This window comes from Oncorhynchus nerka, linkage group LG6 (assembly GCF_034236695.1).
Source record: "Oncorhynchus nerka isolate Pitt River linkage group LG6, Oner_Uvic_2.0, whole genome shotgun sequence".
Taxonomy (NCBI): domain Eukaryota; kingdom Metazoa; phylum Chordata; class Actinopteri; order Salmoniformes; family Salmonidae; genus Oncorhynchus; species Oncorhynchus nerka.
In genome coordinates this window covers 88,258,191-88,276,954 of record NC_088401.1, presented here as the reverse complement: position 1 = coordinate 88,276,954, position 18,764 = coordinate 88,258,191, and the positions used below count along the sequence as shown (strand labels likewise).

At 43.6% G+C, this 18,764-nt stretch overlaps 1 protein-coding gene across 1 annotated transcript in view; it reads right to left on the bottom strand.

Annotated features, from left to right (window-relative positions):
- Positions 1–17,482, bottom strand: part of pdlim7 (PDZ and LIM domain 7) — a 75,505-nt gene extending 58,023 nt beyond the window's left edge. The window contains exons 1-2 of the mRNA XM_065019099.1: positions 17,344–17,482; positions 11,299–11,506 (exon numbers count right to left, since the gene is read on the bottom strand). Of these exons, the coding sequence (XP_064875171.1) occupies positions 11,299–11,506; positions 17,344–17,482 (347 nt within the window). The remainder of the gene's footprint in view (positions 1–11,298; positions 11,507–17,343) is intronic.
- Between the last annotated feature and the right edge of the window lie 1,282 nt (positions 17,483–18,764).

Here is an 18,764-nt window from a genome sequence, read left to right as displayed (position 1 = left end):
GTTAGCTGGTGTACAGGTCTGGGCTGGGGTCATTCTGGGTTAGCTGGTGTACAGGTCTGGGCTGGGGTCATTCTGGGTAAGCTGGTGTACAGGTCTGGGCTGGGGTCATTCTGGGTAACCAGTTAGCTGGTGTACAGGTCTGGGCTGGGGTCATTCTGGGTAACCAGTTAGCTGGTGTACAGGTCTGGGCTGGGGTCATTCTGGGTTAGCTGGTGTGCAGGTCTGGACTGGGGACATTCTGGGTTAGCTGGTGTACAGGTCTGGACTGGGGTCATTCTGGGTTAGCTGGTGTACAGGTCTGGGCTGGGGTCATTCTGGGTTAGCTGGTGTACAGGTCTGGGCTGGGGTCATTCTGGGTTAGCTGGTATACAGGTCTGGACTGGGGTCATTCTGGGTTAGCTGGTGTACAGGTCTGGGCTGGGGTCATTCTGGGTTAGCTGGTGTACAGGTCTGTACTGGGGTCATTCTGGGTTAGCTGGTATACAGGTCTGGGCTGGGGTCATTCTGGGTTAGCTGGTGTACAGGTCTGGGCTGGGGTCATTCTGGGTAACCAGTTGGTGTACAATTGTGCGCTGCCTCACTGGTCTTCCAGGTCGCGGCCGGCTGCGACAAACCCTGGGATCCAACCCGGGTCTGTAGTGACGTCGCTAGCACTGCGATGCCTTATTGACCACTGCTCCACTAGGAAGGAACATAATACCCAGAGTGCACTAGGAAGGCACATAATACCCTACTTTATGACCAAGCCCCAGAGTGCACTAGGAAGGCACATAATACCCTACTTTATGACCAAGCCCCAGAGTGCACTAGGAAGGCACATAATACCCTAAAGCCCCAGAGGAAGGCACATAATACCCTACTTTATGACCAAGCCCCAGAGTGCACTAGGAAGGCACATAATGCCCTACTTTATGACCAAGCCCCAGAGTGCACTAGGAAGGCACATAATACCCTACTTTATGACCAAGCCCCAGAGTGCACTTTGAAGGCACATAATACCCTACTTTATGACCAAGCCCCAGAGTGCACTTTGAAGGAACATAATACCCTACTTTATGACCAAGCCCCAGAGTGCACTTTGAAGGAACATAATGCCCTACTTTATGACCAAGCCCCAGAGTGAACATAATACCCTACTTTATGACCAAGCCCCAGAGTGCACTAGGAAGGCACATAATGCCCTACTTTATGACCAAGCCCCAGAGTGCACTAGGAAGGCACATAATGCCCTACTTTATGACCAAGCCCCAGAGTGCACTAGGAAGGCACATAATGCCCTACTTTATGACCAAGCCCCAGAGTGCACTAGGAAGGCACATAATGCCCTACTTTATGACCAAGCCCCAGAGTGCACTAGGAAGGCACATAATGCCCTACTTTATGACCAAGCCCCAGAGTGCACTTTGAAGGCACACAATGCCCTACTTTATGACCAAGCCCCAGAGTGCACTTTGAAGGGACTAGGGTTCTATTTCAGATACAGACCACATGTTGGTTTTCATTACTCCTCTATTAAATCACAGACGTATGACTTTCTCTCTCTCTCTCTCTCACGAACGGATGAGGTAGTTACGGTCTCCCTCCTCGGACACACACTCACTCCTTTTTTAGGCTTTCGGGTTGAGGCTGTTACGTGACCTCTTCAAGAAGGAAGACTGTCAATTCAGCACTCCAGATTTTTTCCATATGTGTCGGGGGGGCGAGGGTGAGGGTGAGAGAGAGAGCGGTGTCAGAATGGAAAGCTAAATAGTTTAGTGTCACTCTAAACCTTCTTGATGGTCTCAGGCCATAATATCAGGTCAGCCATATTCCTGAAGTCACTCACGCCTCCCAATCTAACTGTAGACCTGGTCTCTGTTTTGATTGTGTCCGAAATGGCACTCTATTCCCTATATAGTGCCCTAACTCAGGGTCGACAGGGCCCTACGGCAGGCCAGTCAGACACAGCCTTGTTTATTAACAGTGTATCTAGTCTGACTTAATTTTTTAACATAGTCCTGAGTCCCTACAGTCGGTCAGTGTGGACTGTAGGTGTTCAGACTCAATAGCATGTTCATTAGATTTAGAGATTTCTACAGTTCAGACTCCCTCACTGTACCATCACTATCTACAGTTCAGAGACTACCTCAATGTACCATCACTATCTACAGTTCAGAGACTCCCTCACTGTACCATCACTATCTACAGTTCAGAGACTACCTCAATGTACCATCACTATCTACAGTTCAGAGACTCCCTCACTGTACCATCACTATCTACAGTTCAGAGACTCCCTCGCTGTACCATCACTATCTACAGTTCAGACTCCCTCACTGTACCATCACCATCTACAGTTCAGAGACTACCTCAATGTACCATCACTATCTACAGTTCAGAGAGTCCCTCACTGTACCATCACTATCTACAGTTCAGAGACTCCCTCACTGTACCATCACTATCTACAGTTCAGAGACTCTCACTGTACCATCACTATCTACAGTTCAGAGACTCCCTCACTGTACCATCACTATCTACAGTTCAGAGACTCTCACTGTACCATCACTATCTACAGTTCAGACTCCCACTGTGCCATCACTATCTACAGTTCAGAGACTCCCTCACTGTACCATCACTATCTACAGTTCAGAGACTCTCACTGTACCATCACTATCTACAGTTCAGACTCCCACTGTGCCATCACTATCTACAGTTCAGAGACTCCCTCACTGTACCATCACTATCTACAGTTCAGAGAGTCCCTCACTGTACCATCACTATCTACAGTTCAGAGAGTCCCTCACTGTACCATCACTATCTACAGTTCAGACTCCCTCACTATCTATAGTTCAAATCAAATTTGTGAAATGTCATTTGTCACATGCACTGAATACAACAGATGTAGATCTTGCTGGGAAATGCTTACTTACAAGCCCATTACCAACAACGCAGTTGGTTTAGGGGGGGGGGGGTCAATGCAAATTGTCTGGGGAGCCATTTTATTAGATGTTCAGGAGTCTTATGGCTTTGGGGGTAGAAGCTGTTTAGAAGCCTTTTGGACCTTAACTTGGTGCTCCGGTAGCGCTTGGTGCTCCGGTAGCGCTTGGTGCTCCGGGAGCGCTTGCCATGTGGATCAGAGAAAACAGACTACGACTAGGGTGGCTGGAGTCTGACAATATTTTGGGGCCTTCCTCTGACACCACCAGGTATAGAGGACCTGGATGGCACGAAGCTTGGCCCCAGTGATGGTAGTACGAATGGCCCAGTACCTCTGTAGTGCCTTACGGTCAGATGCCGAGCAGTTGCCATACCAGGCGGTGATGCAACCGGTCAGGATGCTCTCGATGGTGCAGCTGTAAAACCTTTTTAGGATCTGGGGACCCATGCCAAATCTTTTCAGTGTGCCGATGGGGAATAGACATTGTCGTGCCCGCTTCACGACTGTCTTGGTGTGTTTGGACCAGGATAGTTTGTTGGTGATGTGGACAGACACCAAGGAACTTGAAGCTCTCAACCTGCTCCACTGGAGCCAGGTGGATGAGAATGGAGGCGTCCTCCTTTTCCTGTCGTCCACGATCATCTCCTTTGTCTTGATCACATTACGGGAGAGGTCGTTCAGACACCCTCACTAACAGTACTGGTTCCATGTCTGTGTGAGCCGAAGTCGCCACTGGGGTGCCCGAAGTCGCCACTGGGGTGCCCGAAGTCGCCACTGGGGTGCCCGAAGTCGCCACTGGGGTGCCCGAAGTCGCCACTGGGGTGCCGAAGCCGCCACTGGGGTGCCGAAGCCGCCACTGGGGTGCCGAAGCCGCCACTGGGGTGCTGAAGTCACCACTACAACCAGTCTTGTGTTTTCACTGTTAATAGCAGCTGACCCGTTTCATCGATTACGTACAGGATAGACGGTGGCTTGGTTATTTCAACACCTCTATAGTGATCCATCTATGCAGGAGATTCTAACCAAACATAAATGTTACCACGTCTCTTGTTTTCTGTTAGAAATGAGCCGTTGGCTTGACATAAATGTTTTTGTTATTGAGTCGGGAGTTTCTAAGAGGAGTAAACACGACATGCTTCTGTAGGTAGCAGGTATGTGATCCAACCCCAGTCTGGCAAATTACATTTGCTTCGCCTTATTTAAAATCACCAAAGAGGTTTTAATCTCATTTAATATATATATATATATAACAGAATTAGAAAGCAAGGCATCTCAAACCACTCCTACCTAACTAACTAACTATCATGGTCCAAGCACACCAAGACAGTCGTGAAGAGGGCATGACAAAACCTATTCCCCCTCAGGACACTAAAAAGATTTGGCATGGGGTCCTCAGTTCCTGAAGGTTTTACAGCTGCCTGGTATGGCAACTGCTCGGCCTCCGCCCGCAAGGCACTACAGAGAGTAATGCATACGGCCCAGTACATCACCTCAATACCAGGCGGTGTCAGAGGAAGGCCCTAAAAATTGCCCAAGACTCCAGCCACCCTAGTCGTAGACTGTTCTCTCTGCTATCGCACGGCAAGCGGTACCGGAGCACCAAGTCTAGGTCCAAGAGGCTCCTAAACAGCTTCTACCCCCAAGATATAAGACTCCTGAACAGCTAATTAAATGGCTCCCCAGACTATTTGCACTGCCCCCCGTTTTGTATGTATGGTCTAGTTATATTACTGAGGGTGAGTCTGGTATGGTCTAGTTATATTACTGAGGGTGAGTATAGTGTTTACAGTACGGTCTAGTTATATTACTGAGGGTGAGTATTAGAGGGTGAGTATAGTGTAGTACGGTCTAGTTATATTACTGAGGGTGAGTCTGGTATGGTCTAGTTATATTACTGAGGGTGAGTATAGTGTTTACAGTACGGTCTAGTTATATTACTGAGGGTGAGTATAGTGTATACAGTACGGTCTAGTTATATTACTGAGGGTGAGTATAGTGTTTACAGTACGGTCTAGTTATATTACTGAGGGTGAGTCTGGTACGGTCTAGTTATATTACTGAGGGTGAGTATAGTGTTTACAGTACGGTCTAGTTATATTACTGAGGGTGAGTCTGGTACGGTCTAGTTATATTACTGAGGGTGAGTATAGTGTTTACAGTACGGTCTAGTTATATTACTGAGGGTGAGTATAGTGTTTACAGTACGGTCTAGTTATATTACTGAGGGTGAGTATAGTCTTTACAGTATGGTCTAGTTATATTACTGAGGGTGAGTATAGTGTTTACAGTACGGTCTAGTTATATTACTGAGGGTGAGTATAGTGTTTACAGTATGGTCTAGTTATATTACTGAGGGTGAGTCTGGTACAGTCTAGTTATATTACTGAGGGTGAGTATAGTGTTTACAGTACGGTCTAGTTATATTACTGAGGGTGAGTATAGTGTTTACAGTACGGTCTAGTTATATTACTGAGGGTGAGTATAGTGTTTACAGTACGGTCTAGTTATATTACTGAGGGTGAGTATAGTGTTTACAGTACGGTCTAGTTATATTACTGAGGGTGAGTCTGGTACAGTCTAGTTATATTACTGAGGGTGAGTATAGTGTTTACAGTATGGTCTAGTTATATTACTGAGGGTGAGTATAGTGTTTACAGTACGGTCTAGTTATATTACTGAGGGTGAGTATAGTGTTTACAGTACGGTCTAGTTATATTACTGAGGGTGAGTATAGTGTATACAGTACAGTCTAGTTATATTACTGAGGGTGAGTATAGTGTTTACTGAGGTGAGTCGGTCTAGTTATATTACTGAGGGTGAGTATAGTGTTTACAGTACGGTCTAGTTATATTACTGAGGGTGAGTCTGGTACAGTCTAGTTATATTACTGAGGGTGAGTATAGTGTTTACAGTAGGGTCTAGTTATATTACTGAGGGTGAGTATAGTGTTTACAGTATGGTCTAGTTATATTACTGAGGGTGAGTCAGGTACAGTCTAGTTATATTACTGAGGGTGAGTATAGTGTTTACAGTAGGGTCTAGTTATATTACTGAGGGTGAGTCTGGTACGGTCTAGTTATATTACTGAGGGTGAGTATAGTGTTTACAGTACGGTCTAGTTATATTACTGAGGGTGAGTATAGTGTATACAGTACGGTCTAGTTATATTACTGAGGGTGAGTATAGTGTTTACAGTACGGTCTAGTTATATTACTGAGGGTGAGTATAGTGTTTACAGTACGGTCTAGTTATATTACTGAGGGTGAGTATAGTGTATACAGTACGGTCTAGTTATATTACTGAGGGTGAGTCTGGTACGGTCTAGTTATATTACTGAGGGTGAGTATAGTGTTTACAGTACGGTCTAGTTATATTACTGAGGGTGAGTCTGGTACGGTCTAGTTATATTACTGAGGGTGAGTATAGTGTTTACAGTACGGTCTAGTTATATTACTGAGGGTGAGTATAGTGTATACAGTACGGTCTAGTTATATTACTGAGGGTGAGTCTGGTACGGTCTAGTTATATTACTGAGGGTGAGTATAGTGTATACAGTACGGTCTAGTTATATTACTGAGGGTGAGTATAGTGTATACAGTACGGTCTAGTTATATTACTGAGGGTGAGTATAGTGTTTACAGTACGGTCTAGTTATATTACTGAGGGTGAGTATAGTGTTTACAGTACGGTCTAGTTATATTACTGAGGGTGAGTATAGTGTATACAGTACGGTCTAGTTATATTACTGAGGGTGAGTATAGTGTTTACAGTACGGTCTAGTTATATTACTGAGGGTGAGTCTGGTACGGTCTAGTTATATTACTGAGGGTGAGTATAGTGTTTACAGTACGGTCTAGTTATATTACTGAGGGTGAGTATAGTGTATACAGTATATTACTGTCTAGTTATATTACTGAGGGTGAGTATAGTGTTTACAGTACGGTCTAGTTATATTACTGAGGGTGAGTCTGGTACGGTCTAGTTATATTACTGAGGGTGAGTCTGGTACAGTCTAGTTATATTACTGAGGGTGAGTATAGTGTATACAGTACGGTCTAGTTATATTACTGAGGGTGAGTATAGTGTATACAGTACGGTCTAGTTATATTACTGAGGGTGAGTCTGGTACGGTCTAGTTATATTACTGAGGGTGAGTATAGTGTTTACAGTATGGTCTAGTTATATTACTGAGGGTGAGTATAGTGTTTACAGTACGGTCTAGTTATATTACTGAGGGTGAGTATAGTGTTTACAGTACGGTCTAGTTATATTACTGAGGGTGAGTATAGTGTTTACAGTACGGTCTAGTTATATTACTGAGGGTGAGTATAGTGTATACAGTATGGTCTAGTTATATTACTGAGGGTGAGTATAGTGTTTACAGTACGGTCTAGTTATATTACTGAGGGTGAGTATAGTGTTTACAGTACGGTCTAGTTATATTACTGAGGGTGAGTCTGGTACGGTCTAGTTATATTACTGAGGGTGAGTATAGTGTTTACAGTACGGTCTAGTTATATTACTGAGGGTGAGTCTGGTACGGTCTAGTTATATTACTGAGGGTGAGTCTGGTACAGTCTAGTTATATTACTGAGGGTGAGTATAGTGTTTACAGTACGGTCTAGTTATATTACTGAGGGTGAGTATAGTGTATACAGTACGGTCTAGTTATATTACTGAGGGTGAGTATAGTGTTTACAGTACGGTCTAGTTATATTACTGAGGGTGAGTCTGGTACAGTCTAGTTATATTACTGAGGGTGAGTATAGTGTTTACAGTACGGTCTAGTTATATTACTGAGGGTGAGTATAGTGTTTACAGTATGGTCTAGTTATATTACTGAGGGTGAGTATAGTGTTTACAGTACAGTCTAGTTATATTACTGAGGGTGAGTCTGGTACGGTCTAGTTATATTACTGAGGGTGAGTATAGTGTTTACAGTACGGTCTAGTTATATTACTGAGGGTGAGTCTGGTACGGTCTAGTTATATTACTGAGGGTGAGTATAGTGTTTACAGTACGGTCTAGTTATATTACTGAGGGTGAGTCTGGTACAGTCTAGTTATATTACTGAGGGTGAGTCTGGTACGGTCTAGTTATATTACTGAGGGTGAGTATAGTGTTTACAGTACGGTCTAGTTATATTACTGAGGGTGAGTATAGTGTATACAGTACAGTCTAGTTATATTACTGAGGGTGAGTATAGTGTTTACAGTATGGTCTAGTTATATTACTGAGGGTGAGTATAGTGTTTACAGTATGGTCTAGTTATATTACTGAGGGTGAGTCAGGTACAGTCTAGTTATATTACTGAGGGTGAGTCTGGTATGGTCTAGTTATATTACTGAGGGTGAGTATAGTGTTTACAGTACGGTCTAGTTATATTACTGAGGGTGAGTCAGGTACAGTCTAGTTATATTACTGAGGGTGAGTCTGGTACGGTCTAGTTATATTACTGAGGGTGAGTATAGTGTTTATTACAGTACTGGTCTAGTTATATTACTGAGGGTGAGTATAGTGTATACAGTACGGTTACGGTCTAGTTATATTACTGAGGGTGAGTATAGTGTTTACAGTGAGTCGGTCTAGTTATATTACTGAGGGTGAGTCTGGTACAGTCTAGTTATATTACTGAGGGTGAGTATAGTGTTTACAGTACGGTCTAGTTATATTACTGAGGGTGAGTATAGTGTATACAGTACGGTCTAGTTATATTACTGAGGGTGAGTATAGTGTTTACAGTATGGTCTAGTTATATTACTGAGGGTGAGTCTGGTACGGTCTAGTTATATTACTGAGGGTGAGTCTGGTACGGTCTAGTTATATTACTGAGGGTGAGTATAGTGTTTACAGTACGGTCTAGTTATATTACTGAGGGTGAGTCTGGTACGGTCTAGTTATATTACTGAGGGTGAGTATAGTGTTTACAGTACGGTCTAGTTATATTACTGAGGGTGAGTCTGGTACAGTCTAGTTATATTACTGAGGGTGAGTCTGGTACAGTCTAGTTATATTACTGAGGGTGAGTCTGGTACGGTCTAGTTATATTACTGAGGGTGAGTCTGGTACGGTCTAGTTATATTACTGAGGGTGAGTCTGGTACGGTCTAGTTATATTACTGAGGGTGAGTCTGGTATGGTCTAGTTATATTACTGAGGGTGAGTCTGGTATGGTCTAGTTATATTACTGAGGGTGAGTCTGGTACGGTCTAGTTATATTACTGAGGGTGAGTATAGTGTTTACAGTACGGTCTAGTTATATTACTGAGGGTGAGTCTGGTACGGTCTAGTTATATTACTGAGGGTGAGTATAGTGTTTACAGTACGGTCTAGTTATATTACTGAGGGTGAGTATAGTGTTTACAGTACGGTCTAGTTATATTACTGAGGGTGAGTCTGGTACAGTCTAGTTATATTACTGAGGGTGAGTCTGGTACAGTCTAGTTATATTACTGAGGGTGAGTATAGTGTTTACAGTACGGTCTAGTTATATTACTGAGGGTGAGTATAGTGTTTACAGTATGGTCTAGTTATATTACTGAGGGTGAGTCAGGTACAGTCTAGTTATATTACTGAGGGTGAGTATAGTGTTTACAGTATGGTCTAGTTATATTACTGAGGGTGAGTATAGTGTTTACAGTACGGTCTAGTTATATTACTGAGGGTGAGTATAGTGTATACAGTACGGTCTAGTTATATTACTGAGGGTGAGTATAGTGTTTACAGTATGGTCTAGTTATATTACTGAGGGTGAGTCTGGTACGGTCTAGTTATATTACTGAGGGTGAGTCTGGTACGGTCTAGTTATATTACTGAGGGTGAGTATAGTGTTTACAGTACGGTCTAGTTATATTACTGAGGGTGAGTCTGGTACGGTCTAGTTATATTACTGAGGGTGAGTATAGTGTTTACAGTACGGTCTAGTTATATTACTGAGGGTGAGTCTGGTACAGTCTAGTTATATTACTGAGGGTGAGTATAGTGTATACAGTACGGTCTAGTTATATTACTGAGGGTGAGTATAGTGTATACAGTACGGTCTAGTTATATTACTGAGGGTGAGTATAGTGTTTACAGTACGGTCTAGTTATATTACTGAGGGTGAGTCTGGTACGGTCTAGTTATATTACTGAGGGTGAGTCTGGTACGGTCTAGTTATATTACTGAGGGTGAGTCTGGTACGGTCTAGTTATATTACTGAGGGTGAGTCTGGTATGGTCTAGTTATATTACTATGGGTGAGTCTGGTATGGTCTAGTTATATTACTGAGGGTGAGTCTGGTACGGTCTAGTTATATTACTGAGGGTGAGTATAGTGTTTACAGTACGGTCTAGTTATATTACTGAGGGTGAGTCTGGTACGGTCTAGTTATATTACTGAGGGTGAGTATAGTGTTTACAGTACGGTCTAGTTATATTACTGAGGGTGAGTATAGTGTTTACAGTACGGTCTAGTTATATTACTGAGGGTGAGTATAGTGTTTACAGTACGGTCTAGTTATATTACTGAGGGTGAGTCTGGTACAGTCTAGTTATATTACTGAGGGTGAGTCTGGTACAGTCTAGTTATATTACTGAGGGTGAGTATAGTGTTTACAGTACGGTCTAGTTATATTACTGAGGGTGAGTATAGTGTTTACAGTACGGTCTAGTTATATTACTGAGGGTGAGTATAGTGTTTACAGTATGGTCTAGTTATATTATTGAGGGTGAGTCTGGTACGGTCTAGTTATATTACTGAGGGTGAGTATAGTGTTTACAGTACGGTCTAGTTATATTACTGAGGGTGAGTATAGTGTTTACAGTACGGTCTAGTTATATTACTGAGGGTGAGTCTGGTACAGTCTAGTTATATTACTGAGGGTGAGTCTGGTACGGTCTAGTTATATTACTGAGGGTGAGTATAGTGTTTACAGTATGGTCTAGTTATATTACTGAGGGTGAGTATAGTGTTTACAGTATGGTCTAGTTATATTATTGAGGGTGAGTCTGGTACGGTCTAGTTATATTACTGAGGGTGAGTATAGTGTTTACAGTATGGTCTAGTTATATTACTGAGGGTGAGTCTGGTACAGTCTAGTTATATTACTGAGGGTGAGTCTGGTACGGTCTAGTTATATTACTGAGGGTGAGTATAGTGTTTACAGTATGGTCTAGTTATATTACTGAGGGTGAGTATAGTGTTTACAGTATGGTCTAGTTATATTACTGAGGGTGAGTATAGTGTATACAGTACGGTCTAGTTATATTACTGAGGGTGAGTATAGTGTATACAGTACGGTCTAGTTATATTACTGAGGGTGAGTATAGTGTATACAGTACGGTCTAGTTATATTACTGAGGGTGAGTATAGTGTTTACAGTATGGTCTAGTTATATTATCTTACTTGCTGAGGGTGAGGGTGAGAGACTCCTCTGCTGCTCTGATCTTGTTCTGTGCCTCCACATGGGTCATGTCTTCTGCGTTGGTCTCTCCGATGGACACCACCCAATCTCCCACGCCCACACCGGCCTGGGCGGCCTTACCCCCGGGGGTCAGCTGTAGAGGGAGAGAGAGGGGGGGGGGTGGATTGTTGTTCTCAACAGGGGCGCTCACTTATACAGAAATATGACCTTTGGCTTATTAAATCTTGTCACTGACAAGAACACGTTACGATTACCTGTGAAAACAGGTAACAGTATAGTCGTAGAAGCACACGTGAAATAAAACAAAATTACCTGATATTTCCTCTCGCTGCGTCTCTCAATATTTTCATAGTGAAATGGAACAAACATCTGCCCTAATCGACACAGTGCTTTTTCAAATACGGTTCAGAGACGAAACGTGGAAATGGTATTGTTCTGAAGCCAACCTACTATAATTAATACAACAAAGCAATTCATGTTAATGAGTCAACAACAGGGCTGATCTAGAGGAAAGGATATCTAGTCAGAAACAGGGCTAATCTAGAGGGAAGGATATCTAGTCAGTAACAGGGCTGATCTAGAGTAAAGGATATCTAGTCAGTAACAGGGCTGACCTAGAGGAAAGGATATCTAGTCAGTAACAGGGCTGACCTAGAGGAAAGGATATCTAGTCAGTAACAGGGCTGATCTAGAGGAAAGGATATCTAGTCAGTAACAGGGCTGATCTAGAGGAAAGGATATCTAGTCAGTAACAGGGCTGATCTAGAGGGAAGGATATCTAGTCAGTAACAGGGCTAATCTAGAGGGAAGGATATCTAGTCAGTAACAGGGCTAATCTAGAGGAAAGGATATCTAGTCAGTAACAGGGCTGACCTAGAGGAAAGGATATCTAGTCAGTAACAGGGCTGATCTAGAGGGAAGGATATCTAGTCAGTAACAGGGCTAATCTAGAGGGAAGGATATCTAGTCAGTAACAGGGCTAATCTAGAGGAAAGGATATCTAGTCAGTAACAGGGCTGACCTAGAGGAAAGGATATCTAGTCAGTAACAGGGCTGACCTAGAGGAAAGGATATCTAGTCAGTAACAGGGCTGATCTAGAGGAAAGGATATCTAGTCAGTAACAGGGCTGATCTAGAGGAAAGGATATCTAGTCAGTAACAGGGCTGATCTAGAGGAAAGGATATCTAGTCAGTAACAGGGCTGATCTAGAGGAAAGGATATCTAGTCAGTAACAGGGCTAACCTAGAGTAAAGGATATCTAGTCAGTAACAGGGCTGATCTAGAGGAAAGGATATCTAGTCAGTAACGGGGCTGATCTAGAGTAAAGGATATCTAGTCAGTAACAGGGCTGATGTAGAGGAAAGGATATCTAGTCAGTAACAGGGCTGATCTAGAGGAAAGGATATCTAGTCAGTAACAGGGCTGATCTAGAGGAAAGGATATCTAGTCAGTAACAGGGCTGATCTAGAGGAAAGGATATCTAGTCAATAACGGGGCTGATCTAGAGGAAAGGATATCTAGTCAGTAACAGGGCTGATCTAGAGGGAAGACTGGGAGGATATCTAGTCAGTAACAGGGCTGATCTAGAGGGAAGGATATCTAGTCAGTAACAGGGCTGATCTAGAGGAAAGGATATCTAGTCAGTAACAGGGCTGATCTAGAGGAAAGGATATCTAGTCAGTAACAGGGCTGATCTAGAGGAAAGGATATCTAGCCAACAACAGGGCTGATCTAGAGGGAAGACTAGAATGATATCTAGCCAACAACAGGGCTGATCTAGAGGGAAGAATCAGAGGATATCTAGCCAACAACAGGGCTGATCTAGAGGGAAGAATCAGAGGATATCTAGCCAACAACAGGGCTGATCTCGAGGGAAGAATCAGAGGATATTGAGTCAAAGGGAACATATTGGTGAAGAACAGGATCAGAGAGATGAAAGTGCACACTGAAACATTCTAGGACATAGTACGTTCACACCAATCAACAGATGTGTCCTCTTGCTCTTAAGGGTAGCTAGCGGACCGCAGAGGGCCTTTTAACACTGTATTCACTAGAATATACATACACAAAGTCGTCAAGAGGATTCCTGTTTGGGTCTGTTATCACCGGCTAGTGATTTGCAGAGGGAACCTAAGGGTTCTGTGTCTGACAAGTTCTCACTGTGTGTGTGTGTGTGTGTGTGTGTTCAGCCAGATGGTGCCCCACACCACAATGAGTACATGAGGTAAGAGTCCAATCAGCACTATGACATCACCTCTTATGATCCACTACAGATGTGGACCGAAGCTTTGGAGTGAAGTTCAACTCCCGACAGGACACTACAGAGAGCGAGCGGCTCCGCCCCAAATGGCACCCTATTCTCTACAAGAGCTCTGATCTAAAGTAGTGCACTATGGGCCCCGAATAGGGTGCGATTTGGGAAGCAGTGAGTGACAAGGTAACTACCTATACACTAAACCAGATGTGTCTCCATACCGAGGCTGTATAATTGATTTACTCAACCTTTATTTAACTAGGCAAGTCAGTTAAGAACAAATTCTTATTTACAATGACCAAACCTGGACGACTCTGGGCCAATTGTGCGCCGCCCTATGGGATGTGTATGATATTAGCTAGCAGCACGACTCATCTGTTACTGTACATCAGGGATGGGCGACTGGTGCGTTTGTTAGGCCTGAGGAACATCTCAAAGATCATCGATGGAAACAGGATGTACCTGTTGCTCAATTTCGAGTCTCAGAGCAAAAGGGTCTGAAAACGTATGTAAATTTTTAAAAAGTAAGTTTATTTTTTTAATACATTTTTATAAATTTCTAACAAAAACTATTTTCACTTTGTGATTATGCTGTATTGTGTTTAGAATGATTTAATTATTTTAGCCATTTTAGAATAAGGATTTAATGTAACAAAATGTGTAAAAAGTAAAGGGGCCTGAATACTTTCCGAATGCACAGTATAAAATCTTGAACTTTAAAATGTCAATTTGTTCTCATCCCTGTCACGAGGGGGGGGTTGGTAAAAAGTTCTCGCAAGGTGTTTGTGTGGGGGGCTCGAGCCGAAGACCCACTGAGGCCCCCCCACCCCCATCAAAAGTTGCCCATCCCTGCTGTACGTGATATGAGCTAGCATTACGACTCATCTGTTAGTGTAGATTATATTAGGGAAAGGAAATATCGAGTTAGTTCCACAACTGCATGCACTCAACCAAAATATGATGCATTCAGCAAGTATTCAGACCCCTTCCCCTTGTCCACATTGTTACGTTACAGCCTCATTCTGAAATGGATAAAATACATGTTTGTCATCAAGCTACACACAATACCCCATAATGACATCACAATACCCCATAATGACATCACAATACCCCATAATGACATCACAATACCCCATAATGACTTCACAATAGCCCATAATGACTTCACAATAGCCCATAATGACTTCACAATAGCCCATTATGACTTCACAATAGCCCATAATGACATCACAATACCCCATAATGGCTTCACAATACCCCATAAAATAACAAAGCGAAAACAGGTTTAGACATTTTTGCAAATGTATAAATAATAAAAAACAGAAATACCTTATTTACATAAGTATTCAGACAATTTGCTATGAGACTCGAAATAGAGCTAAGGTGCATCCTGTTTCTATTGATCATCCTTGAGATGTTTCTACAACTTGATTAGAGTCCACCTGTGGTAAAATGCAATTGATTGGACATTATTTGGAAAGGCACACACCTGTCTATATAAAAGGTCCCACAGTTGACAATGGATGTCAGAGCAAGAACCAGGAGGTCGAAGGAATTGTCCGTAGAGCTCAGAGACTATATTGTGTCAAGGCACAGATCTGGGGAAGGGTACCAAAAAAATGTCTTCAGCATTGAAGGTCCCCAAGAACACAATGGCCTCCATCATTCTAAAGTGGAATAAGTTTGGAACCACCAAGACTCTTCCTAGAGCTGGCCACCGGGCTAAAGTGAGCAATCGGGGGAGAAGGGCCTTAGACTGTTGGGTACTTTATCACCTCCCTGACTATCTAACAGAGCTCCAGAGTTCTTCTGTGGAGATGGTAGAACCTTCCAGAAGCACAACCATCTCTGCAGCACTCCACCAAATCAGGCCTTTATGGTAGTGGCCAGACGGAAGCAATTCCTCAGTAAAAGACACATGACAACCCGCTTGGAGTTTGCCAAAAGGCACCTAAAGGACTATCATGACGCTAGCTCTTTCAGTGAATTGGCTAGCAGAGCTGTGAACTCTGTTTATTCAGGTACCTCAGTTATGAGGCTTGCATCTAATTATTGTATAAAATGAATGAGTAAAGATGAAACTATTTGCGAAATGATGTAATGTGTGAAAGTTTTTACTGTAGATGATATCAACTAGCAGTCAGACACGACACCACAGGTCACCTAACTGACTAGATGATATTAACTAGCAGTCCGACACGACACCACAGGTCACCTAACTGACTAGATGATATTAACTAGCAGTCGGACACGACACAACAGATCACCTAACTGACTAGATGATATTAACTAGCAGTCCCGACACCACAGGTCACCTAACTGACTAGATGATATTAACTAGCAGTCCCGACACCACAGGTCACCTAACTGACTAGATGATATCAACTAGCAGTCAGACACGACACCACAGGTCACCTAACTGACTAGATGATATTAACTAGCAGTCCGACACGACAGGTCACCTAACTGACTAGATGATATTAACTAGCAGTCCGACACGACACCACAGGTCACCTAACTGACTAGATGATATTAACTAGCAGTCCGACACGACACCACAGGTCACCTAACTGACTAGATGATATTAACTAGCAGTCGGACACGACACAACAGATCACCTAACTGACTAGATGATATTAACTAGCAGTCCCGACACCACAGGTCACCTAACTGACTAGATGATATTAACTAGCAGTCCCGACACCACAGGTCACCTAAGTGCGACAGTACAGGATAGGATTATACTAGCGTGAATGATTTTTTAAAAATGATGTCATGTATATAAGTTGGATCATTCCTGACATCAGACATGAGTTACAGCCACATCACACTCAGTAGGGAACAAGCTGCATATATGAAACTTAAACCACACGTGCACTTGGAGTCCCTACCTTGCCAGGCCTGCTGTAGCAAGGTCCCTAATGGCACCCTCTCCGCACAAGGCTCTGGTCAAACAAAGTGCACTATATAGTGAATAGGGTGCCACTTGGAGACGCATCAAAGTGTCCTTTAAAAAAATTAAAAACTCTTGACATCCACAGAGGCTGTTAATACACACGTCGGAGATCGTATGAAGAGAGAGGAGATGCCAGAATGTGCTTAGTAAGGGCCTTACTCAGCCTTGTCCCGGAGGCTTAACGAAATGTGTCAAAGTCTCAGATCACTGAGAGTACAAAGTGTTCAACATCAGAGCACAAAATAAAAAAGAGAGCGAGCCAGAGAAAGGCTGAACATCACAGGGCTAAACCCCGGCTGGAATACTGATTTCTGTCATGTAGACATCGTCTGAGTCCCAAAAGGAGCCCTATTCCTTATCTAGTGCACTAGATGGGGACTATGGTCCATAGAGCCCTGGTCAACAGTAGTGCACTACATGGGGCCTATGGTCTGATTTGGGATGCTCCCCCTGGTGTGTGAAGACATCGATTACCCGTCCTATCCGGTTATTGATCCCTTTAGACTATTGGCTCATAAATGATCAGAAGATTTTGGACCCTAAATCATTGGTTTCTGTCGTGTTCCACTAAGCTATACGATTCAACTGCTTTGATTCAGCACATTAAAACAGACTGGGGGAAAGTCCCGTAGTGGAAGATACAGCTCCCTTGTGGAGTGGGTTCATTTCAGCTTCCCTTGACTGTAGAAACCTGGGGGGGGGAAAGCCAGGTCGTTCCAAGATTGATGCTGAAATTGGACGTCTATCCATGTCTTGAGGACGTTGAGACATTGCCCTGAAAAACAGCCACTAGGGGCAACATTGAGAGCTATTACCATAAAGAAGTTTTGGGTAATCCCATGACTCTGGGTAATCCCATGACTCTGGGTAATCCCATGACTCTGGGTAATCCCATGACTCTGACAGGTTGTGGATCAGAAGGTTGTGTGTTCGCTCCCAGTCGTGGACACTCATTTCTATTTTAACCCTAACCCAAACCTTAACCCTTCAGAATGAGAGTCTAATAACCTAACCCTTCATTTGGAAATGGGACGATACACAGGAGTAACGCTGACGTTTGAAGAACGTTGAGAAAATGATGCAGTAAGGCAGCTTGTTGAAAAAAAGCATCTGGTTTGGTTTGTTTTCGGGGGTACAATAAATATATTCCTTATGAAAATCGACTTTTAAACATCAAGTTAATCTCTTGTGATCTACCCAGGCTGGAAACAAGTAAAGATTCAACTAAAAGGGTGTTACAGAGAAACACCACACGCAGGCCCCGCCCCTCCCCACCACACCACACGCAGGCCCCGCCCCTCCCCACCACACCACACGCAGGCCCCTCCCCATCACACGCAGGCCCCTCCCCTCCCCACCACACGCAGGCCCCTCCCCTCCCCACCACACGCAGGCCCCTCCCCTCCCCACCACACGCAGGCCCCTCCCCTCCGCAGGCCCCTCCCCTCCCCGCCACACGCAGGCCCCTCCCCACGCCCCTCCCCACCCCACCACACGCAGGCCCCGCCCCTCCACACCACACGCAGGCCCCGCCCCTCCACAAGCAGGGTTTTTTTGTGGAACAGTAGAGTAGAGAGTAGATTATAATAGAAACCAGTAGAGACAATAAAGCCTAGCAGATTATAACAGAAACCAGTAGAGACAGTAAAGCCTAGCAGAGCAGATTATAATAGAAACCAGTAGACAGTAAAGCCTAGCAGAGCAGATTATAATAGAAACCAGTAGACAGTAAAGCCTAGCAGATTATAATAGAAACCAGTAGACAGTAAAGCCTAGCAGAGCAGATTATAATAGAAACCAGTAGACAGTAAAGCCTAGCAGAGCAGATTATAATAGAAACCAGTAGAGACAGTAAAGCCTAGCAGATTATAATAGAAACCAGTAGAGACAGTAAAACCTAGCAGATTATAATAGAAACCAGTAGAGACAGTAGAGCAGATTATAGTGAGTGGTGAGAGATTGAGTGATTAGTAAGAATGAGTGAAACGGTAGAGAGAGGTAGAGGCAGCAGAGTAGGCGTGTGTGACTCTCCGGCCTGTGATGGACACCACCTGTGTCGAAGGCTCAGGTTTAGATCACAGCTGTTCCTGTTCTTCAGAAGGAAGGTGATATGCTTGTGTCCCAAATGGCACCTTATTCCCTATAGGGCTCTTTTACATTACATTTAAGTCATTTAGCAGACGCTCTTATCCAGAGCGACTTACAAATTGGTGCTTTCACCTTATGACATCCAGTG